This window comes from Cebus imitator, unplaced genomic scaffold (genome assembly GCF_001604975.1).
Source record: "Cebus imitator isolate Cc_AM_T3 unplaced genomic scaffold, Cebus_imitator-1.0 Scaffold55, whole genome shotgun sequence".
In the NCBI taxonomy this organism is placed as follows: domain Eukaryota; kingdom Metazoa; phylum Chordata; class Mammalia; order Primates; family Cebidae; genus Cebus; species Cebus imitator.
In genome coordinates this window covers 5,340,204-5,364,391 of record NW_016107370.1, presented here as the reverse complement: position 1 = coordinate 5,364,391, position 24,188 = coordinate 5,340,204, and the positions used below count along the sequence as shown (strand labels likewise).

At 42.8% G+C, this 24,188-nt stretch overlaps 1 protein-coding gene across 1 annotated transcript in view; it reads right to left on the bottom strand.

The window, feature by feature from the left end:
• TNFRSF11A (TNF receptor superfamily member 11a) overlaps positions 1-3,885 on the bottom strand; it is a 59,428-nt gene extending 55,543 nt beyond the window's left edge. Inside the window, exon 1 of the mRNA XM_017528863.2 lies at positions 3,773-3,885. Coding sequence (XP_017384352.1) covers positions 3,773-3,847 — 75 coding nt within the window. The 5' untranslated portion in view covers positions 3,848-3,885. The remainder of the gene's footprint in view (positions 1-3,772) is intronic.
• Between the last annotated feature and the right edge of the window lie 20,303 nt (positions 3,886-24,188).

Here is a 24,188-nt window from a genome sequence, read left to right as displayed (position 1 = left end):
GACAGGCCATGGGCCACCTGGCCAGGAGGCGGATGCCCAAGGGAGTGAACCACCTAGACAATTGAGGACCATCAGCCAAAAAACCCCAAAAACCAACAAATGGCCTAGACAACATTCCTGGAGACCACTGGATACAGCGTGTGGGAAAAACACTATTTTTTTTTCATGCACTTAAAAAATAGGAAAATACAATGGGGGAAATTTTATGACATGGCAGATGAAGTCCACCCTACACCTTCTTAAAACAACACTCTTCACAGAGGAGGCCCTGGTTTGGAACTCCCCTTTCCCTGTTCTCATAAAACACTGATTTACCGACCTTCAAAGGCACATTTTTATTGTTTCAGTTTTCCTGGTGTGAGAAGTTCTGGTAGATAGCTGAAAAAGCAAGCCCCTATTTCCTTATCAACACAGAGAATATGTTCATATTACAGGTTTGCCATTTTGGGGGGAAGTGGTAGAAAGGAAATAACAGGGGAGGCATTTGAAATATTTATCAGCAGAATGAACTGAAAGCCCTCAGATCTGTGTCTGTGCTCTCCAAACAAGGCACTACTGCATCTATCCAAGTTTCCCCTCTTGGATGGGATGGGGGGGCAGGAGGAAAGGTGGCACAGAGCACCCACCCACCCGACAACCCAGGGCCGCACCCTAGGGGATTTCCTCGGAGGGGTCTCCCCGCCAGCCTCGCCAGGTCACTGTGGCCTGTTTCTGATTATCGACTTTACCACCTCAGTAAGGGCCATCCAAGAGTTATCTCAAAACAATAAAAGTTCAATGCCCAGTTTGTTTGGTGGGGTTTCCTGAATTAGGTGCTTTGTGCTATCTGTAAGGTCATAAAAATATGTTTTTTTTTTTTTTTTTTTTTTTTTTCGTGTTTCCTTTAGGTCCCAGCCAGTCACACCATCCTCCCAACTCAGGGGGCTTTCTTCTACATCTTAGAATCATTACTTCTTTGACCTCTGGTTTCCCACCCATCCTTCAAAGACCACTTGGGAAACCTCTTCTTCCTGAAGTCCATATGGAGTCCTCCAATGGGCTTCCCTCCCTCCCTCTGCCACCGTTTGTACTTTCTTATCATATGCTGCTTTTTTATCACAGCTTTGCCCGTCTTGCCCTCTCCACTAGACTGTGACCCATGCGCCTTCCCCTTGGTCCTCACTAGCTCAGTGTTTTACACCATCTGTTGCCCTGCATTTGCACGCACCTGCTCTTGCATCTTATAACCCCAGATAAACATGGCCATGTACAATCCATTACCTTCAAGAAAACAGGGTGCAACTGTATTTGGTTACTTGGAATAAACAGCAGGACTAGCAACATAAAAATTCAAAATGTCTTTATCTGTAGGCAAATAGTTTCCTTCTATCTGAAAATGAATTCCCTCACAAACACAAGCAGGCAGAGGTATAATCATAGATATGTTTTAAAGGGCAAAACTTACAGCCGTTCAGGTAAGTTTAAATCTATTTAATATAATATAAATGGAACTAAATACAACACCTACAGATAAGGCACTTTCTGGAAGTCATTTATGCCAACTATTTTGCAAACCCAACTTCCCTGCCGAACAGTTCCTGAAGTCTTGCCCAGTGTTTGATGGCTAACATCATCCATGAGTTGTCAATGCCATTCCTAAATTTTGAGCCAGAGAATAGGCTGGCCAAAGAAGCAGTCACTGAAACAGACAGTGCTTGGAACCACAGTATTCCTGGGAGATATTCTTTTAAGGCTGCATCTAGTCTCACCTTTCAGAGAAAACACATTTCTACTAGGAAGGTTGGGCACCAAGTAAAATAAGCAGAAAGGCATCCCAATGTCACTTGATTGTGAAGCAGTTCAGGAAATGTCACCCCAAAATATGCCACTATGGTATGCTTATTATTTTGAACTGAGGGCACATGGCAGTGACCACTGGCAGGGGTCTCTCTGAATTCTGCCCAAATTAAGAGCCACCAAAAGGAACTCCAATGTCTCCAGTCTCCTCCGTGAGAATCTTTTCACCCAGAGAAGATTCACTCAGATTACAGGGAAGAGACTGCAGGTTGACATCAGCCCAGACTCTCACCTATTCTCCCAAGCACTGCTCAGAGACCATTTTTATTGCCTGAGAACTTTGTATGTGCCTGACAAGATGTCCTTTATTCACCGTCTACTTCCTCCCAAAGCCCTCCCATAACCTGTGTGCCGCACCCTGCAGAAGCCCCTATGGATGCTATAATGAGCTTCAATCCTCTGACTCTTCCTCAGGTTTCTTATTTTGTAGAAGTCTTGTGCCTATGTATGTAATTAAGTACAGTTTTTCTCCTGTTAATCTGCCTTATGTCAATTGAATTCGTAGCCCAGCCAAGGAATTCAGAAGGTTCCTAGAAGGTTCCCTCCCCTAGAATTGAAACTGACCAATGCAAAAGTTTAGATAGAATTTTAAACATGCATAATGAAAGGGGCTTAAAGGGAAAAAGAAGAGAAATAGCACTTGTTGAAAGGTCTCCCTGAAAAATAAACTCATTTAATGACATGTGTTGCTCATTTCAGAACCGAATGCCTTTTATGCACATGTGTATGTATGTCATCTTGCAACAGCGGTGAGAGATCATTTTGCAACTGCGTGATCAGGCAGGTTTTTCTTAGGTGGCTAGCTGTTTGGTGAAACCCTGGTCCTTTAGTTCAAATAAGGTAGCACCCTGTTCAACCTGTCGAACACTTAATTAAGCAACATCTGAAGTGCTTAAAATGAAAAAAAAAAAAATCCATTAGATCTTTCCGCCTTTGTTTCCCTCAGCCATACTGAGAGACCCATACAATTGGGCATGAATCTTCCTTAGAATCTTTTGCTTCAGCCTTCAACGCATCCCCATTATTTCTGTTAAGGCTTTTCCCGTGTCTTCTCACCCCAAACACGGTTCTCCAAGCGCTCCTCCACACGCCTCTCCGAGTCCCGTGCCCGGCTGCGCAGTGACGGCAGCAGCCTAAGCCAGTGTTAACAGAGGGGAAATCTGACCCTGTGGGAACCAAGAAAACCACCTCTCGCCCTTCCCTCTGAGAGCTTTCAAGTTCGTGTCAACGACTTTTAAAGCGTTTGTTGTGCTGGGTGTGCTGCCCGAGGCGGCCCTCCTCCGGGAGGCAAAGTCCGTGGCTGGCTGCATTCGCTCGCTAACTGTGCTGAGAAATCTGTTCCCAGAGGACCGGGAGCCACTCGGGTCTGCGAGGGGCAAGTCCAGCATCCCCGGAGCGCACGCGCAGCCTCCAGGCCAGCGGGCACTGGGTGTCCCCGAAGGCGCTCAGGGAGGGCAAAGGCAAGCCCGTAGTTCAGGGACGGAGGGAATCGGGTCTTTTTCCGGATGGAAGTTTGAGGCGGAGGCCACCTGGGAGAAATTTTATCGGGAATGGCGATCTCCCGCAGGTGCGGCCCCCACGCCACTGCCTCCCGAGGCACCGCCCGGGGCAGGCGCTTAGTAGGTGCTCAAGAAGCCTTTGGAGAAAATGACAGTATCCAAGCCTGCGGCTAAGGGGGCTTTTGGAAGAACCCGTGTCGGGTGTTGGGGTCCCGCCAATCTGCTCCTTCTGCGCCCCAGTTTTCTTCCGCTTGCCCTTTCCCGCCCTCAGCCGTCCAACTCTGAAAGCGCCTCCCCAGCTGCCCACGGCCTCGCTCCCCAAAGCCCCTGCTCCTTTCGGAAGGCGGAGGAGCCAGGATGCCGCCGGCCCCGGCCCTTCCCTGGGCTCCTGAGGAGGCGTCGGGCGGCGGGGCCGGGCGGGCGCCGGCGCTCCTTACCTGCAGTCGGGCGAGCAGCGCGCAGAGCAGCAGCAGCGCGGGTAGCGGGCGGCGCCTCCGGGCACGCGGGGCCATGGCGCGGGGCAGGCTGGCGGGCGCCGCGGCCTCTGCGGCCTCTGTGGCCCGGCGGGCGCGCCTGTCGTGGGCCTGGGTGGTCCCGCCCCCGCGCCCCGCCCCGCACCTGCCCCCGCGCCGCCCTCCTGCGCCCCCCTCCGGCCGGGCCGGGCCGGGCCATGCCCGCCAGGTGGTGCCCGAGCTCCCCGGGTGCGCGGCGGGACGCGGGGCCCCCGGTCCGGGAGGGTCCCCAGGGGGTGTTCGCCGCGCCTGATGCCTCCTTAGTCCTGTCCCCGCCCTGGCCTGCGTGTTCGGGCGGCGGACAGGTTGGTCCGAGACCCGCCCTGGGTTGCCCTTCGCCGCACTGGCCCCTGCCTTGCCGCACCCCAGACCTGCGGGCCCCGCCTCCCGGGAAGGAAAGGGTGTCCCTGCTCCGGCTCCGCGCCCACCCTTCCAGGCCTGGCCTTCCGAAGGTGGATGCGCCACAGTCAAGGAAGAACGGGAAGAAGATCCTTCCTGGAGGAGATTTCATCAACTACGGTTAAGGGAGCAACAGAATACACCATCCACCAAGCTTCGTAAAATACTCCTCCTGTTTCTTTGCTTCAAAATTTTGGGGCCAGCAGCCACTATCTCTAATTCGCCTCCAGATCCTCTGCCTCCGCCCCGCCCTGCCCCCCCAAGCTCCAGAATGGCCCCAGGCTCCACGAGTCTTGAGGCGCCTTCCAGTCCCCATCACCACATGGGCCCTTTCAGACACAGACTAGCCAAATGTCTGGGGCACAGCGTTACCTAAAGAGCTGAGGTCCGTTCTTCTGGTGCAGTAAGGCCAAGCAGTCCGCACTAAGGTTTGCAAAAGGAGAAAAGAGGGCACTTACCTGCAGAGCGCCAAGCAAGGAGAATGGGGCAGCTCTTGCTTAAACCCTGACCTTCGGTTGGGTTGCAAGTAAGGATTTTTAAGTGCAGGGATAAATTTCCAGAAAGCAGAAGTTACAGGCAAAATTGTAATATATGGAGATTGCACATTGGTTTGGCCTAACAAGGTGGCTATCTTGAAAACTTCAAAGTGGGGGTGCTTATACGTTATAGATTCAAAGGTTTTCTGACTTGCCATCAGTGAAGGAAGAGAAGTTTTGCTAAAAATTTGGAGTCAGCAAAAAAGAATGTGAGCTTTGGCTCCCGGGTGTGACTTCCTCCTGGCCCTTCGGGAAGAAATTTAGAAGAAAGAATGGTGGTCAGTTCAGTCCTCAGTTCCCCCTTGTCTGAGGTCTACATGCCAGTGGATCTGTTTTGGGGGGGTCTGGGTTTCTGAGAAACGACTCAGGGACATGTATTAATACGCTATCTTTAGTTTCTGTAGGGAATCTAATTTCCTTGGTTATTGTTTTAAGCTACAGTTACCTTCTTGCTTATCAAGTTGCTTATTTACTTCTTAGGACTAGCTAGGTGCCTGGAATTTCCCTTGAGTAATTCAAGATTTTCCTTTATTTCCATGCTTAGGGGCGCTTCGCAGGCTTTTAAGAAGGATCCCTGTTCCATCTCAATAGCATTCTATTGTTTTTGTTTGTCCTTACTTGCTTAGGATTATGACTTTCCTCACATTCTAGCTCCATGTTGGATCCATACATATAATCCCTCCTTTGTATGGGGTATTAATCTGTTTTCATGCTGCTGACATACCCAAGGCTGGGCAATTTACAAAAGAAAGAGGTTTAATGGACTTACAGTTCCACGACGCTGGGGAGGCTTCACAATCATGGTGGAAAGCAAGGAGGAGCAAGTCACATCTTACATGGATAGCAGCAGGCAAAAAGACATAGCTTGTGCAGGGAAACTCGTTTTTAAAACCATCAGGTCTCATGAGACTTACTCGCTGTCAGGAGAACAGCAGGGGAAAGACCCACATTCATCAATTACCTCCCACGACGTCCCGCCCACAACACATGGGAATTCAAGATGACATTTGGATGGGGACACAGCCAAACCATATCATATAGTAACTGTTTATATGAAGATACTTGCTCCTGCCAATAGAATATAGTCTTTTTTGAATTCCTGGATTGCCAGAACTATTTACTTGCCCTACTTTTAGCCCAGCACATGGTGTATCTTGGTCAAAATTCCATGTGCACTTGAAAAAGCTATGTATTTTGCTATTGTCAGTAAAGTATTTTATGAGTGTCAATTAGGTCAAATAGGTTGAAATACCCATACTGATTTTCTGTTACTTCTTCTGAGAAAAAGTGTGGAAATTTTAACAACTGGATTTGTCTATTTTTCCTTTAATTTCTGTCAGTTTTTTTCATATCCGTGAACCTCTGATTAGAGGTATAAACATTTAGAATTATGTCTCCTTGATGAATTGAGACTTTTATTATTATTATGTGTCTTCCTTGATTTGTGGTAAAATTTCAAATTTTCATGTCTACTTTGATATGAATTATATAGCCATTTCACCTTTCTCACGAATCAAATTTGTACGATATACTTATCTCATTCTGTCTTTTTACTTTTATCTATATCATTTAAAGTGACAGCATATAATGGCGGCTTTTTCCCTCCATTTAACCCATTTTGACAATCTCTGCCTTTTGATCAGAGCATTTAGATTGTCCACATTTAATGTGATTATAGATATGGTGAAGTGTAAGTCTACCATTGTGCTATTTTTCTATTTTTTCCTCCTGTTTTTCTATTTGTTCCTTTTTTCCCTCTTTTCCTACTTTGTTTTGCTTGGAGTATTTTTTAGCATTCTATTTTCTCTTCATCGTTAGCTTATTTTAGATGCCTCCTTGTTTTATTATTTCAGGGGCAGCTCTGGGTTTACAATGCACATCTGTAATTTATCACAGTCTGCTTTCCGATACAATTCTGCCCCTTTCTCCCTCCCTACCTTTTTGCTGCTATAGTCATGCTTCTTGGCTGGCTTTTTAACTCCCTGATCTACAGCCTAATTGGTGGACTGCTCAGTTGCTTTTGTGCCTTTTAGAAAGTGATCTGGCAGTGTTGATTTTAAAAATTAAAAATCGCAAATATCCTTTGATGAAGCAATTCTGTATCTGGGAATCAAATGTATCAATACATAAAGAAAGAGACAAAAGGATGTTTGCTATAGCATTTTTGTAAAACCACAAAAAGAAAACCAAAGTGAATATCTGTTAATAGACAAATGGAAAATATTATTGCCCATCATAGTTTTGAATATCATGTAGCTACTTAAGTATATTATGTAGTTTTGGAAAGATATTCATGATTATTAAGTATAAGAAGCAAATGACGGAGCAATATTATCCCATATTTGTAAACAACCACAAACATGATTTTATCTGTATAAGCAAAGAAAGTTTCTAGAAAGGATAATAGCAACCACTAATTGCATATTCACACTTAAAAATTCATTTAATCGTCACAACAGGCATGTGAAGAGTACTGTTACTACTCCCATTTTACAAATGAGGTTACTGAGGTACAATGAGATTAAAAACTTCCCTGGGGTCACTTGTCAATAAGTGGCAGAGCTGTGATTCCCGTCCTGGCTCTCTGACTCGGGAGTGGGGGTCTTGCTTCACTAAGCACCAAATGTTTAACATCAGGTGAGTTGCAGAAGGAAAAAGAGAAACTCATACTTTTATTTTTGATGTTTCTAAACTATTTACATTGAGGAAAATGCACTTTTTTTTTTTTTTTTTTTTTGAGACAAAGTCTTGCTTTGTCGCCCAGGCTGGAGTGCAGTGACATGATCCTGGCTCACTGCAACCTCTACCTCCCAGGTTCAAGGAATTTCCTGCCTCAGCCTCCTCAGTACCTGGGATTACAGGCGCCCGACACCACACCCAGCTAATTTTTGTATTTTTAGTAGAGACAGAGTTTCACCATCTTGGCCAGGCTGGTCTTGAACTACTGACCTCGTGATCCAACTGCCTCGTCCTCCCAAAGTGCTTGCATTACAGGCGTGAGCCATCACACCTGGCCAGCACTTTTGCATTTTTAACTGGCAGTTGTGTAAACTTGGTAAATAGATGTTAAAACTCTAAATGAAGGCAGTACAGGAATGGTCGTAAGCAAAGACAAAATAACGCTGGGCTATCTAGCATGTTGTCATCTTCAATGAGGAGACAGGCTTTCTGGAAAAAGCATGGTGGTGCTAGATGAGATTCTGATTTTGCTAAAAGGAACTGACTTGTGGAAGAAGGTACTTTCACGGTAGCACTTCATGAAAAATACCAAGGCTTATTCGTGGCACATTTCCAACATTACCCCCTTCTATTTTCAAAGAAGAGTAGGGGACTTAAAACTTCTGCTTGGAAAGCCCCAGAGGTGAGTGTGCTGATTTTGGAAGCACTTTTGAACAGTAGAATGCCTATGTTAACGCATTCAATCTACTAACAATTAAAAAAAAATTTTTTTAATTAAATTACTTTTTTTTTTTTTTTCCTGAGATGGAGTCTTGCTGTGTTGCCCAGGCTGGAGCGCTAGAGTGCAGTGGTGTGATCTCGGCTCACTGTAACCTCCACCTCCCAGGTTCACCTGCCTCAGCCTCCAGAGTAGCTGGGACTACAGACATGTGCCACCACGCCCAGCTAATTTTTGTGTTTTTAGTGAAGACAGAGTTTCACGATGTTGGCCAGGCTGGTCTCGAACTCCTGACCTCAGGTGACCCATCCATCTTGGCCTCCCAAAGTGCTAGGATTACAGGTGTGAGCCACCTCGCTCGGCCTTAAATTAAATTACTCTTTTTTTTTTTTTTTTGAGACGGAGTCTCGCTCTTGTTATCCAGGCTGGAGTGCAATGGCGTGATCTCAGCTCACCGCAACCTCCGTCTCCTGGGTTCAGGCAATTCTCCTGCCTCAGCCTCCTGAGTAGCTGGGATTACAGGCACGTGCCACCATGCCCAGCTAATTTTTTGTATTTTTAGTAGAGACGGGGTTTCACCAAAATTAAATTACTCTTAAAGATACCTCTGTTTATAGAACTATCACTCAGTTCAAATATTTTATAAATATTAATATGTAATACAATATGATAATAAAATCAAATCAAATAGGCTTGAGGATGTTATCTTTCCTATACATATAGCATTATTATGAGAAACATGGAAGTAATTTATCTCAAATACTGTTTTTCTATATTTTTAAATTTTATTTTATTATTATTTTTTTGAGACAGAGTCTCCCTCTGTTGGCCCACCTGGAGTGCAGTGGCACGATCTCAGCTCACTGCAACCTCTGTCTCCCGGGCTCAAGCAATTCTTCTGCCTCAGCTTCCCAAGTTGCTGGCATTACAGGCATGTGCCACCATGCCCAGCTAATTTTTGTATTTTTAGTAGAGATGGGGTTTCATCATGTTGGCCAGGCTGGTCTCAAACTCCTGACCTCAGGCAGTCTGCCTGCTTCGCCTTCCCAAAGTGCTGGGATTATAGGCATGAGCCACCATGCCTCATCCGTTTTTCTATATTAACTGAAGAATAAACACATTATAGGTAAGGTGATTGCTCAGCTCCCATTTGCAAAAACTAGTTTCAATATCGTTTGTGATTTTATTTTATTATTTTTTTTTTATTTTTTATTTTTTTCTGAGACGGAGTTTCACTCTTGTTACCCAGGCTGGAGTGCAATGGCGCAATCTCGGCTCACCGCAACCTCCGCCTCCTGGGTTCAGGCAATTCTCCTGCCTCAGCCTTCCACGTAGCTGAGATTACAGGCACGCACCACCATGCCCGGCTAATTTTTTGTATTTTTAGTAGAGACGGGGTTTCACCATGTTGACCAGGATGGTCTCGATCTCTTGACCTCGTGATCCACCCGCCTCGGCCTCCCAAAGTGCTGGGATTACAGGCTTGAGCCACCGCGCCCGGCTCGTTTGTGATTTTAAAAACCGACATTTGGCTGGGCATGGTGGCTCATGCCTGTAACCCCAGCACTTTGGGAGGTCGAGGTAGGTGGATTGCCTGAGGTCAGGAGTTTGAGACCAGCCTGGCCAATATGTTGGAAGTCCACCTCTACTAAAAATGCAAAAATTAGCCAAGCATGGTGGTGCACATCTGTAATTCTAGCTACTGGGAAGGCTGAGGCACAAAAATTGCTTGCATCCGGGAGGCAGAGTTTACAGTGAGCCGAGATGGCACCACTGCACTCCAGCCTGGGCAACAGAATGAGACTCTTTCTCAAAACACACACACACACACACACACACACACACACACTCACATGTGCTCACATTTATAAGGACATATACAAGTAAATTTTTGTTATATGTAACAAATGTAAAAATGTCTTAAATGTTTTAAACAATTAAATTTTAGATATATGTAACAAATGTAAAAATGTTTTAATATTTATTAAAGCTAAATATTTTCCATTTTTAAAAAGTAATCAGCTGACAATGGACTTTCTTATTTGTCCCCAGGAAAAAACAGAACACATTATACATATACAGGAATCATAAATTGATGTGAAAACTCTTCTACATGGATAGTGTGCACCTCATGCTGGAAATCCCCACTTCTCAATTCTGCAGAACTCTTTGGTTTTCAGAATTAAAAAGGTAAAGTCAAAATGTAGCTACAATTTTTGTTTCTAGTGGATAGCTTGCAAGGATTATGTTACATTTTAACAGGTCTTCATTTAAGCATCACAAAACATAGGCACAATCTTGTTAATGAAATGCTTATAAATCTCAGCAAGAACAAGAATTAATCAGTGTATGTTTTTTTTTTAATGTGGTACTATATAAATAGTTGCTGTTACTGGGTATAGAAGTAAAGAGGATGCATAAAAGACTTAAAGTAATTAAGCAAATGTAAGACTTTACGAATCTTTCATATAGCGAAAACTTATTAATAAGTAAAAATGTTTTCATTACCCACCTGAAATTTTTTTTTCTGAGATGGAGTCTTGCTCTTGTCTCCCAGGCTGCAGTGCAATGGTGCGATCTCGGCTCACTGCAAACCTCCGCCTCCTGAGTTCAAGCGATTCTCCTGCCTCAGCCTCTGAGTAGCTGGGATTACAGGTGTGCACTACCACACCCAGCTAATTTTTATATTTTTAGTAGAGATGGGGTTTCACCATGTTGGCCAGGCTGGTCTTGAACTCCCAACCTCAAGTGATCTGCCTGCCTTGGCCTCCCAAAGTGCTGGGATTACAGGCATGATTACTGTGCCCAGCCACCACCCTGTAATGTTTTGTTCTTCCTCTCATATCTCCTAGCAGTAAGAAATATAATTATTTTTTACAAAAGTAAACCAATGATAAATCACTGTTGACTCAGAGATAAATCAAGGTGCAATACTATTCCATAATAATACCCAAACATAACATGAAAACTTTTTTTTTTTTTTTTTCTGAGACGGAGTTTCACTCATGTTACCCAGGCTGGAGTGCAATGGCGTGATCTCGGCTCACCGCAACCTCTGCCTCCTGGGTTCAGGTGATTCTCCTGCCTCAGCCTCCTGAGTAGCTGGGATTACAGGCACGCACCACCATGCCCAGCTAATTTTTTGTATTTTTGGTAGAGACGGGGTTTCACCATATTGACCAGGATGGTCTCGATCTCTTGACCTCGTGATCCACCCACCTCGGCCTCCCAAAGTGCTGGGATTACAGGCTTGAGCCACCGCGCCCAGCCACGTGAAAACTTTTAAACTGTATACATGACACCTCTCTTGCTTTCCTTTGGTAGGTAATAATTTCTTTAGTTGTGCAGATTTGGTATTCAAAATAAATGAATATCTAAATGGTATGAGTCATATTAGTAGTTATCACATACCTTTTGGATGTTTTGTTACAGATAAAGTAGTATCTAGTGGAAACAGGGACATAATTGGCATCTCCTTTGTTTCTTTTATCCTTTTTTAACTCTAATGATCTGATGCCACATTTGGAGGAAGTGGCTGTGTGTACCTTATCCACAAACAGAAGCACGGGCGTTATCCTACAGGCTGATGGCAAAGTTCTACTTTCAGACTCGTCAGGTTCAGACTGTCCTTAATAGACAACTAATGCTGCCACATAGATTGAAATAGAATTATTGCTTTTACATAATATTTTTATTGGAAGCATAACAAAGTATAAATCTTGCTGAATCATCAGAAAACGAAAACATACATATAGCCAGCAGTCAAATTACAAAGTAGAACATTCCCAGGACCCCTAAAGCCCATTTATGTTTACTTGAGTCAGTATCCTCATCCTTGTAGATTAAATTATCATATCATGAATTAGTTTTGTCTGCTTTTGAACTTCATAAAGTCTATACTGTAGTATGTAGGCTTTTGCATATGGCTTTTGTTTAATATTTTGTGAAATTCATTCATGTTATTACTGGATAGTGTTGCATTGTATTAATGTATCACAATGAAATCATTTTGCTGATGAAGTATATTAAGATTATTTACAGTTGGGGTCCTTATGAATACTGCTGCTTTGAGCATTCATGGATGTCTTTTGGTGAATATGTGTATGTATTTCTATAGAAATGCATGTTTTGCTGGGTCATAGGGCGGCTTGGTTCAATTTTAGTAAGTACTGCCAATTTTCCAATGTGGTTGTACAATTCCACTCCTACTAGAAGTGTCTGAAGAGTTGCACTGGCTCCACATCCTGGTCAACAGCTGATATAATTGGACTTTTAAATTGTGGCTTTGTGTAGAGTGTGAATATTCATTTTAATGATATATCATTACAAATGATACATCATTGTAATAATGTAACATTACATCTAAAGATGTCTCATTAGTATCATTTTATTTCCTGATGACTAATGAGATTGTGTCTTTTCCTATATTTATTGGCCATTGGGTTATCCTCTTTTGTGAAGTATTGATTCAAGCCTTTTGCCCATTTTTCTATTGGGTTCTTGTCCTCCTTATGGATTTGTGGGAATTCTTTGTATAATATGGATATTATTTCTTTGTTGGTTGTATATATTACAAATATATCCTCCTGCTCAGGGGATTTTCTTTTTAATCTTTTTCTTTTTAGAGAAAGTCTTACTCAGTTGCCCAGGCTGGACTGCAGTGGCTCATTTATGGCTCACTGCAGCCTCAAACATCTGGGCTCAAATGATCCTTCCACACCAACCTCCTGAGTAGCTGGGACCATAGGTGTGTGCTACCACACCTGACTAATTTTTAAATTTTTTTGGAGAGACAAGAGTCTTACCATGTCACCCAGGCTGGTCTCAAACTCCTGGGCTCAAGCAATCCTCCCACCTTGGCTTCCCAAAGTGCTGGCATTGTAGGTGTGAGCCACTATGTCTGACCTTTATCTGTAGATTCTAAAAAGATTTTTTGTGTACACAATTGTATTGTGTGTAAATAATGACAATCTCATTTCTTCTTTTCCAATTCCTAAATTCCTATAGCTTTTCTTTTCCTTGCCTTGTTGAACTGAACAAGGTCTCCAGTACAAAGCTGAATTAAAGTGGCAACAGCAAGTGTACTTGACTCATTCCTAATTCTGTATTTTACTCTGAAGTATGATGTTTTCTGTAGGTAGTTTTTTGTTTTTTGAGATGAAGTCTGCCTCTGTTGCCAGGCTGGAATGCAGTGGTGCAATCTCGGCCCACTGCAACCTTTGCCTCCCGGGTTCAAGCGATTCTCCTGCCTTAGCCTCCCAAGTAGCTAGGCCTGCAGGCATGCACCACCACACCACGCTTAGCTAATTTTTATATTTTTAGTAGAGACGGGGTTTCACTTCATTGGCCAGGATGGTCCCAATCTCTTGACCTCGTGATCCACCTTCCTAGGCCTCCCAAAGTGCTGGGATTACAGGCGTGAGCCACTGTGCCCGGCTGCTATAGTTTTTTGCAGCTAGTAAAAGTAAAGAAGTTTCTATTGTCAGTTTGCTGAGGTTTTTTAAAGATTTTGAATTTTATCAAATATTTTTGCTGAATTTACTGAGATGATCATATTTGTTCAGTTAATACGGTGATTTCTGAATGTTAAATCAACCTTGAATACCCTGAATAAATTCAACCTAGTAATGGTGTTTTATTCTTTTTGGACATTGGTGGATTCCGATTGCTAATATTTAGGAGTTTTTACATTTGTGTTCATGAGACTGGCCTGTTATTTTCCTTCTGAATTGGACCTTGTCAGGTTTTGAAGTCAGGGGTTTGCTGGCCTGGACTGGGGAATATATGGAGAGCTTTGAAAGGGTGTACATGAATGGTACCATGTTTTTCCTTAAATATTTGGTAGAACTCACTAATGAAGCTCTGTGAGCATTGTTTTGTCTTTGTGGCATGGTTTAAAGTTACAAATTCAATTTCTTTGATAGATATAGAACTACTCGGATTTTACATTTCTCCTTGTGTTAGTTTTGGTAAGTAAGTGTCGTTTTTTGTAAAAGTAGGAATATTTAAAATGTATAATATCCATTCTATCTAAACTTTCAAATCTATTGGTATAAAGTGATTAATAATATCTTCATATCATATTTTGAATATCTTAGGATTTGTAGATATTTCTTTTCTTTTTCAATATTTGTAATTTATGCCTTTTCTTTTGCTTGCTAAGTCTTGCTAGGCTTAATCAATTTTATTAGTTTAGCTAGAATAAAATATTCAGCTTTGTTGATCTGTACTGTATGTTTGATTTTCTATTTCACTAATTTCTAATCTGTACTGCTTCTTTACTTCACATTACTTTTCTGTTTTCTTTTTTTTTTTTGAGATGGAGTCTTGCTTTGTCGCCCAGGCTGGAGTGCAATGGCACAATCTTGGTTTGCTCCACCTCCTGGGTTCAAGTGATTCTCCTGCCTCAGCCTCCTAAGTAGCTGGGATTACAGACATGCGCCACCACGCTCGGCTAATTTTGTATTTTTAGTAGAGACGGGGTTTCTCCATTTTGGTCAGGCTGGTCTCGAACCCCCAACCTCAGGTGATCCACCTGCCTCCACCTCCCAAAGTGCTGGGTTTATAGGCATGAGCCACCACGCTTGGCCACTCTTCTGTTTTCAAACTTCTTGAAATGAATGTTAGATAATTGATCTTTTCTTTTTTCTTTTTCTTCTTTCCAAATAAATAGCTGCATAGATAACTGATCTTTTTAAAACATTTTTTAAATTTTTTATTTTCTGAGACAGAGTCTCACTCTGTCCCCCAGGCTGGAGTGTGATGGTGCAATCTTGACCCACCGCAACCTCTGCCTCTGGGGTTCAAGTGATTCTTCTGCCTCAGCCTCCTGAGAAGCTGGGATTACAGGGGTGCGCCACCATACCTGGCTAATTTTTTGGTATTTTTAGTAGAAACGGGGTTTTACTTGTTGGCCAGGCTGGTCTCAAACTCCTGGCCTCAGGTGATCCACCGGCCTTCGCCTCCCAAAATGCTGGGATAACAAGCCTGATCCACCGTGCCTGGCCAGATAATAGATCTTAAGGCTTTCTTCTTTTTGCATCTATGCATTTAAACCTGTATGTACATTTCCTTCTAAGTGTGGCTTTAGCTCAGTATCATCTCACAAGTTTGATATTTTTATAATTTAATAAGCATATTTTCCAGCTTCTATTGTCATTTCTTCCTTAACCTATGGTTTCTTTTAGAAGTACATTGCTTATATTTCCAACATTTGGTATTTGTAGTTACTTTTTTTTAATTGATTTATAACCTAATTCCTCTGTGGTCAGAGGAATTGTCAGTAGGCTTGTGAGATAGCTGGAAGTTCCACAAAGATTTCCATCCTCACCTCCAATCGGCAGCTGACTCCGGGGAAATATTCAGTTCATGTCTCTGGCTTCCCTTTAGCTACAGGATCTTGCACCTACAAGTACTTCCTTCCTGGAGAGCCCTCCAACATCTTTTCACCTATTTTTCAGATTTTGTCCAGATTTTCTGGTTGTTCTCAACAGTAAGGTTAACTTCAAATAAACAGATTTGCCACAGTTGAAAGTGGAATTCTGATAAAAAATAATATCAAATAATCTGTAAAGGAAAATTAACAGGCCATGCCTGGGGGCTCCCATGTGTAATCCCAACACTTTGGGAGGTTGAAGCTGGAGGATCACTTGAGGTCAGGAGTTTGAGACCAGCCTGGGCAATATAGTGAGACCATCTCTACAAAAAATTAGCTGGGCATGGTGGTGCACACCTGTAGTCCCAGCTACTCAGGAGGCTGACTTGAGAAGATCACTTGAGCCTAGGAGTTTGAGACTGCAGGGAGCTATGATTGCACCACTGCACTCCAGCCTGGGCAACAGAGTGAGACACTGTCTCTTAAGAAAAAGCAAGAAAAGGAAAATCATATTTTTGGTTCAGAGGGCCTCATATTGAATTGCTGCTTTTTAAAAAAAATGATTGTGATAGGTAACCAGTAACACCTACTCTGAAAATTTTCAGGCTAAAATTAGTGCCCTAATGTACTGGAGAAGAGGTTAGCAAACTATGGCTCGTGGGCTAAATCTGACCCCTCACCTATTTTATTGGAACACAGCCATGCCCATTTGTTTACTTACCATAGCTGGTAGTTTCTGCACTACAGTGACAGAGTTGAATAACTGTATAGCCAACAAAGCTCAAAATATTTACTATCTGGCACTTTACAGAAATAGCTTTTCTACCCAGCAATTCTACAGCATGCATAAAATTGGGAAACCAAAATGCTCATTTGTCATTATGGTGAAACAAACGCATAGTTTGTCTGGTGGCAAATCCGGTTCTGCCTCAGCTTCGGCCTTCTTTTTCATGTAGCAATAGGGGGTGCAATTCAAAGTATTGACTTGGAATAAGGATTGTATCCTATTTCTCTTTGAAAAAGTATCTCGGCTCTATTTGCACTCTAAGGCAGGCTACTTAACATTAGTTTCATCACTGAAAAATGGGAGAAAATAATATCTATCTAGTAGAGTTGGTATAAGGATTAGAGATAATGTATAAATATGTCTGGTGTCCAACAATCGCACACTCAGTAACACTACATGTTAACAATGCGATAAATAGTAGATATCGCTACCTTTGTTTCTCGTTAAGCATACTTCTATACAGGGGGTGGTGGTATTCTTTTCAAATTAGGTTGAATATAATGACTTGGTTCCTAATGGAACCTTTCTTGGTTCACAAGAAAATGTCAACCTCCTCAAAAAAATAGAGAAGTGCCTTTAGATTTCAATACACACAGAACATTTGTATTCCTCATTTCTTGACAAAGAATATATTCTTAAACTCTGTCATCCAACTCCCTTTGAGAATTTGGTTGTAGGAAATAATGTTCATAAAAAAATCATTTAGAGCTCTCGAAGTCCATCTGATCGGTGTCTCCCAGTGTCACCTAGGAATCTTCTTTGTTGAGATATTAATAAGGGTGACATTAAAAAAAGAGGTTCTTTGGTAAAATAAATTAGAGAAAGGCTACATTCAAGTTAAATCTATTTTTTTGCTGAGAAGAAATTTTCACAATCTTAAATGTGTTGATGTGCATTTTAGAAAAAGGCTGGGCTGGCTGGGCGCGGTGGCTCAAGCCTGTAATCCCAGCACTTTGGGAGGCCGAGGTGGGTGGATCACGAGGTCAAGAGATCGAGACCATCCTGGTCAACATGGTGAAACCCCGTCTCTACTAAAACTACAAAAAATTAGCTGGGCATGGTGGCGCATGCCTGTAATCTCAACTACTCAGGAGGCTGAGACAGGAGAATTGCCTGAACCCAGGAGGCGGAGGTTGCGGTGAGCCGAGATCGCGCCATTGCACTCCAGCCTGGGTAACAAGAGCGAAACTCCGTCTCAAAAAAAAAAAATAAAGGGCTGGGCTGGGCGAGGTGGCTCATGCCTGTAATCGCAGCACTTTGGGAGGCTGAGGCAGGCAGATCACCTGAGATTGTGCCATTGCACACTAGCCTAGGCAACAAGAGTGAAACTCTGTCTCAAAAAAAAAAAAAAAAGAAAGAAAGAAAAGAAAGGGCTAAGCTGGTGTGGTGGCTCATGCTTGTAATCTCAACATTTTGGGGGGCCAAGGTGGGTGATCACTTGAGGCCAGGAGTTCCAGACCAGCCTAGTCTACATGGCAAAACCTCGTCACTACTAAAAATTCAAAAAATTAGCCAGGCATGGTGGTGCCCGCCGGTAGTGCCAGCTACTAGGAAGGCTGAGGTATGAGAATCACTTGCACCTGGGAGACGAAGGTTGCAGCGAGCCAAGATCACCCCACTGCACTTCAGCCTGGGCAACGGAGTCAGATTCTGTCTCAAAAAGAAAAAAAAGAAAAATGAAAAAAAGAAAGGGCCAGAGCACGCAGCATTTCCCGCACGTATTTGACTATGAATCCCTTGAGGTATGCATCTACATTCTGGCTTGAATCAAGTGATTGGCGAGCAGTATACTTGGACTATTTGTCTTGATCCCTTCTGGATTTCCTTTCCTGAATTCAGCTTTGGTAGTCTTCATTTATAATGGGGGACACTGTAGGAAACTATAATTTAAAGCTTACTGGAAATTATAGGGCTATTGTTGAGGAAGAAGCCCATTACATTTATGAGGACTCATGGGAGAGATTCCTCTTGGGCTTCAGTACCAGGGAAGCTTGCCAGAAGATAAGCCCTACTCACTATCAAGAATTGTGAAGGGTCTGAGATTTTATCCTAATTTGCAAGCCAACAAGTTGGCCCATTTCATGGCTGTCGGCAAAAAACACAAGGCTCCTTGGTCAGAGACAAAAGACTGTTTGTGACTCATAGCAATCACAGTAACCAGACTAATTAGCATTTTCTTCAGCTCCTTGAACTCTAGTCCTACAGGGCAATGCAAAGAGGGCATGTGATGGCTGTACATGCATTACAGGAGAGGAACCATGAGCTTAGGGAACCTGAGTCTTTAATAATAGGCAGTAAGCTTGCCTAACCTTTGCCCCAGAAAAAGATATTCTTATACCATGTAGGAAACAAATTTGTCCTTGGCTATGGAGTAAGTTACTAACTGTATCTTCCAAGACTGTATGCAATACCAGCATCCTTAAAGAGTCTGGAACTAAGTTAATGCCTGTGCATGTAAGACCTGCAAAAACTAGATGCCCATGGAGAATATTCTCCCAATATCTTATGCACAAATATCCCAATTAGCTTATTTCACCTTTTTTTTTTTTTTTTTGGAGACAAGGTCTCTGTTGCTGCAGTAGTGCAATCATGGCTCAACAGAGCCTTGACTTCTGGGGCTCAAGAAATCCTTCTTCAGCTTCCTAAGTACCTGGAACTACAGGTGCATGCCACTATGCCTGGCTTAGTTTTGAATTTTTTTGTAGAGATGGGGTTTTGTCAGCCAGCCGCGGTGGCTCATGCCTGTAATCCCAGCACTTTTGGACGCAGAGGTGGAAGGATCACTTGAGGTCGGGACACAAATTACCTGGGCGTGGTAGCACATACCTGTAATCCCTGCTATTCAGGAGGCTGAGGCAGGAGAATCGCTTGAACCTGGGAGGTGGAGGTTGTGGTGAGCTGGGATCGTATCATTGCACCCCAGCCTGGGCAACGAGAGGAAAACTCCGTCTCAAAAAAAAAAAAAAAAAAAAGAGATGGAGTTTTGCCATGTTGTCCAGGCTGGTCTTAAACTCCTGAGCTCAAGTAATCTGCCAGTCTTGGCCTCCCAAAGTGTTCAGATTACAGGCATAAGCCACTGTGCTCAGCCTTATTTCAGCTTTAAATATGAATGAATAACCAAAGGTGACCAGATGTTTACGGAAATGTCCATTATGACAGAGAAAATGATGAACAAATAGAAAAATAACACTGAAGGAAACAGAGATAATAAACTAGAAAATAAAAATAATCTTAATTAGTATCAGCAAGGAGATTAAAGCGGTTTTTGCATCCTTAAAACAGAAACAATGCTAAGAAAAAGTTTTGTAGAACACTAGAGTTCTTGGAATAAACATAAATGCCAAAGGGGGGGAAAAAAACCACTCAATACAAGAGTTGAAATATAAAGCCCAGGAAGTATTCCAGAAAGTAGAACAAATGAGAGAAGTAGAAAATACAGAAGGAAAGAGGGTTTTCACAAACTTCTCTACCTTACGGCCTGTAGGTAGAATAGGTGTATTTGCTTTTCATTTTTACTTCCAAAGGAAGTATCCTTCCAGTTCACTTATTTGCATTTTCTCACTAGAACATATTTTTTGGCTTTACTGAGACCCACTCAGATGATTTTCCCTTCAACATTTACCCCAATATCTCATTTTCCCTGTACCCAGTTTAGATTCTATGGCCAATCACTATAATCATTCCTTTGCAAACACCTTTAATGCCCGTGTCCTTGCTCTTCATCTTACACACCTGGAAAACCCCAGCCCTGATTATACTTTATTCTCTGCATCTGCTCCTGAATAGCTGCTCCTAGCTTGAGAAAAGTAAAACAATTGTGCTAATTGGCTTCTCTTTAAATTCATAATTACTATTTTCAAATGGGCTCTCAAAATTGCCCAGCAAACCTATAGTTCCTTCTATAATCTACTCAGCCATTCTTGAAGACAACCATTGCTACCTTCCTTCTCCTCAAACCTCCAATACTTCCCATATACAGCCACGCTAATATCTTTGCTACATACGTCACTGAGAAAATGGAAGAAATCAAATGGAAAACCCCTAATCTTCCCACCACTAAATCTACTAACTACCTTCAAGTCTATCTATTCTCTGCTTTCTCTCATGACAGTGGAAGCCAGTCCTCCATTTGTGCTCTGAATCTTATGGCCCTTGACTTCTCAAGGATTCCGCTGTTATTGCCAATTGCCGCTGCCACACCATCACCCCCTCTCACATCACCAGCTTATTCTTGTCAGTGCACGAATATGATCTAACTGCTCCCGTTACAAAACAGAACTAAACAACCCCTCTCTTGACCCCATGTTCCCTTCTAGCTACCAGTACTTCTGCTCCTCTTCAAGGACTTTTTTTTTTTTTTTTTTTTTTTTTTTTTTTTTTCCTCTTTTTTTTTTTTTTTTTTTTTTTTTTGAGATGGTGTCTCACTCTGTTGCTCAGGCTGGAGTGCAGTGGTGCAATCTTGGCTCACTGCAACTTCCGCCTCCCGAGCTCAAGCGATTCTCGTGCCTTAGTCTCCTGAGTAGCTGGGACCACAGGCAGCCCCCCATGATGTCCGACTAATTTTTGTATTTTTAGTAGAGATGGAGTTTCACCATGTTGGCCAGGCTGGTCTCAAACTTCTGACCTCAGGTGATCTGCCCGCTGCAGCGTCCCAAAGTGCAGGGATTACAGGTGTGAGCCACCATGTCTGGCCCAAGGCAAGATTTCTTGAAACAGATGTTATCTCACGCTTTTTCCTTAACCTATTCCAATCAGGCTATTTCCACAAATCCACTGAAACTAGTAATGAAGTCATCAGTGACTTTCGTCTTCCAATGGATCTCAGACCCATCCCATCTTGACGGATCGTAGCTCGCAGCTGATACAGCTAATTGGCCCCTTTGCCGTAATGCTCCTCTCTTTGCTTCCATGATGCCACTCTCTCCCGGTTTCCCTCCTCCCTGACTGTCCACTCCTTCCGACTCCTTCAATAGTTCCCCTTGCGCTGCTGAATCCCCACATGTGTGAGTGCCTCAGAGTTGACTTGGATCCTCTTCTCCACTGTTACTCTCTCCCCATGCCATCTCACCTAGTCCCACGGCTTTATCAAAATACTGATGACTCCATAATCTTCAGTCCTGACCTCTCTTGAGACCTAGATTTGGCTAAATTCTGATTTGACATTTCCACAGGCAACTCTCAGACATCTTAAAGTTAACACATCTAAGACAAAATTGTTCTTTACTTCACTTTGTAACTATTGTCATCACCCATTATGTACTGTTATTCATGCCAAAAATCTAGGTGACATCCTTGGATTTTCCTTTTCCTTCACTCCTCATATCCAATCTATCATGGCAATTCTATTTTCACAGTATATCTCAAATCTGCCCTATTCCATCCACTTTCTTGTAAGCTATCATCTCTTGCCCGGACTACTGTATTTGCTTCTGCCTTCAACCTCTACTCTTTTTTTTTTTTTTTTTTTTGAGACGGAGTTTCGCTCTTGTTACCCAGGCTGGAGTGCAATGGCGTGATCTCGGCTCACCGCAACCTCCGCCTCCTGGGTTCAGGCAGTTCTCCTGCCTCAGCCTCCTGAGTAGCTGGGACTACAGGCACGCGCCACCATGCCCAGCTAATGTTTTGTAGTTTTAGTAGAGACGGGGTTTCACCTTGTTGACCAGGATGGTCTCGATCTCTTGACCTCGTGATCCACCCACCTTGGCCTCCCAAAGTGCTGGGATTACAGGCTTGAGCCACCGCGCCCGGCCCAACCTCTACTCTTGACCTTCTGCAACACATTCTTATATAGCATAAGTATATCTAGCCATGATATGAATTGGATCAAGTCATTTCACTACTTATACTATTCAAGGGCTTCCCTTTCTACATCTAACCACAGTGTACAAGGTGCTATACATTCCAGCCAGATGCCTCTCTCCAGTTTATCTTCTGATACTCTCACTCCAGCCATGTTGGTTTTCTTTTTTTCCCAGTTCCTTGAATACAGCACAATTTCTCACCTTGTGGCCTATGCACACACTGCTTTTTCCCCCTCTTCTTAATGTCACATGGTTAATGCCTATTCTTCCCAGTTATCAAGTAAGATGTCACCTCAGCAAAGCCTTCCAAAGTAAACCATAATCACCTTAATTAGAGCAAATCCTCCTCAGTCGTCTCTCAAGCTGTTTGTTTCCTTGCTTGCGTGCAAGCTCTGTAAGTGGGTTCTGTGTTGGTCTTATTCCCTCTATCCCTGTGCCTAGCATAAAATAGGTACTCCATAAATATATGGTGAATGATGAATTACTTGACCATCTTTGGAAAAAAAATGGCTTCTCTGCATTTACAAATCCCTTGGTAAACTTGGTGAGGCTTGTTGATCAGGGGTGCTGCCAGAAAGCCAGATAGGAACATAAGCTCAGCCTAGCTTTTTAGGCCACACTCTTTATCTGCACTCTTTTTTTTTTTTTTTTGAGACGGAGTTTCACTCATGTTACCCAGGCTGGAGTGCAATGGCGCGATCTCGGCTCACCACAACCTCCGCCTCCTGGGTTCAGGCAATTCTCCTGCCTCAGCCTCCTGAGTAGCTGGGATTACAGGCACGCACCACCATGCCCTGCTAATTTTTTGTATTTTTAGTAGAGACGGGGTTTCACCATGTTGACCAGGATGGTCTCGATCTCTTGACCTCGTGATCCACCCGCCTCGGCCTCCCAAAGTGCTGGGATTACAGGCTTGAGCCACCGTGCCCGGCTATCTGCACTCTTATTTAGCCAATATTTTCTACCTCAGATATAAACAAGGACATTATGAGAAACAAGTACTTGCTGAGGTCAAGATGCACAATACTTCACCATCCTCCTGACTGATACATAATAGCTCTATCGAAAGAACATTAGTTTGACACGTAGTCCTAGCAAACTCAAGTATGAGTTTGGGGGACCTAGGGGGATGTCTAATTATGCTCACAAACCATCCTTTTAACCTAGTCAATAATCTTGCATGGAATTAGTATCAAGCTCAATGATTCAATAATCAAATGTTTGTTGAGTACCTAGTATATAAACGGCATTCTTTAAGTACTGAAAAGACACTGGTTGAAATGGATAGACATTTCCTTTCACGGAGATGAGACTAGTGAGAAAAAGAGACCAAAATAAAACAAGAAAATGAGTAAGAGTCATCATAAAAAAGAAAATCCAAGGTGATATGAGGGACGTGCAGGGGGTTACTTTAGATTGGGTGGTCAGAAAAGGCCAACCTGAAGAGCTGTTATTTGGATTGAAAACCAAATCAATGGTAATCCATATTTTGTAAAACCTATTGGCTTCTCATTTTTGAAAATCACGTTTGCCCATCTCTAGTCTTCTGTCACCCCTCCATAATTTCTTGAGGATAATTACAATGCCTTAAGGGTTTGAGAGGTATGGCAAAGAAAACAAAATGGTCTCCACATTTGATATGTAGCATTTATCCCCTAAGATCTGAACACATTTATAGCTTTAGCAAGAAACCTAGATTCTAATTTCTTTCATTATTGATCAATGGTTAACTGAAGAGATTCTTTCTAAAGGTAACACTAGGAACCAATTTGTTTTCAAGAAATGTCAATTCTTATATTCCTTACTAGTATGAAAAGTTTAGTTCCAAGATTAAAGGAAGGAGCCAACACACTCAAACTCAGTATCAACGGAAGCCAGTTACTGTGAGAATCAAACGTACACTAATAGACATGAGTGAAGTTATAAAGGGTAAAATATTTTTCAGAAACCTACATAGATTATGTAATGGAAAATTTTAAGTTGACTACTTAAATCACAAGTTTTGGTAAATAAAAAGTAAAAGAACCTGGCTAGTCTTTACTAGGT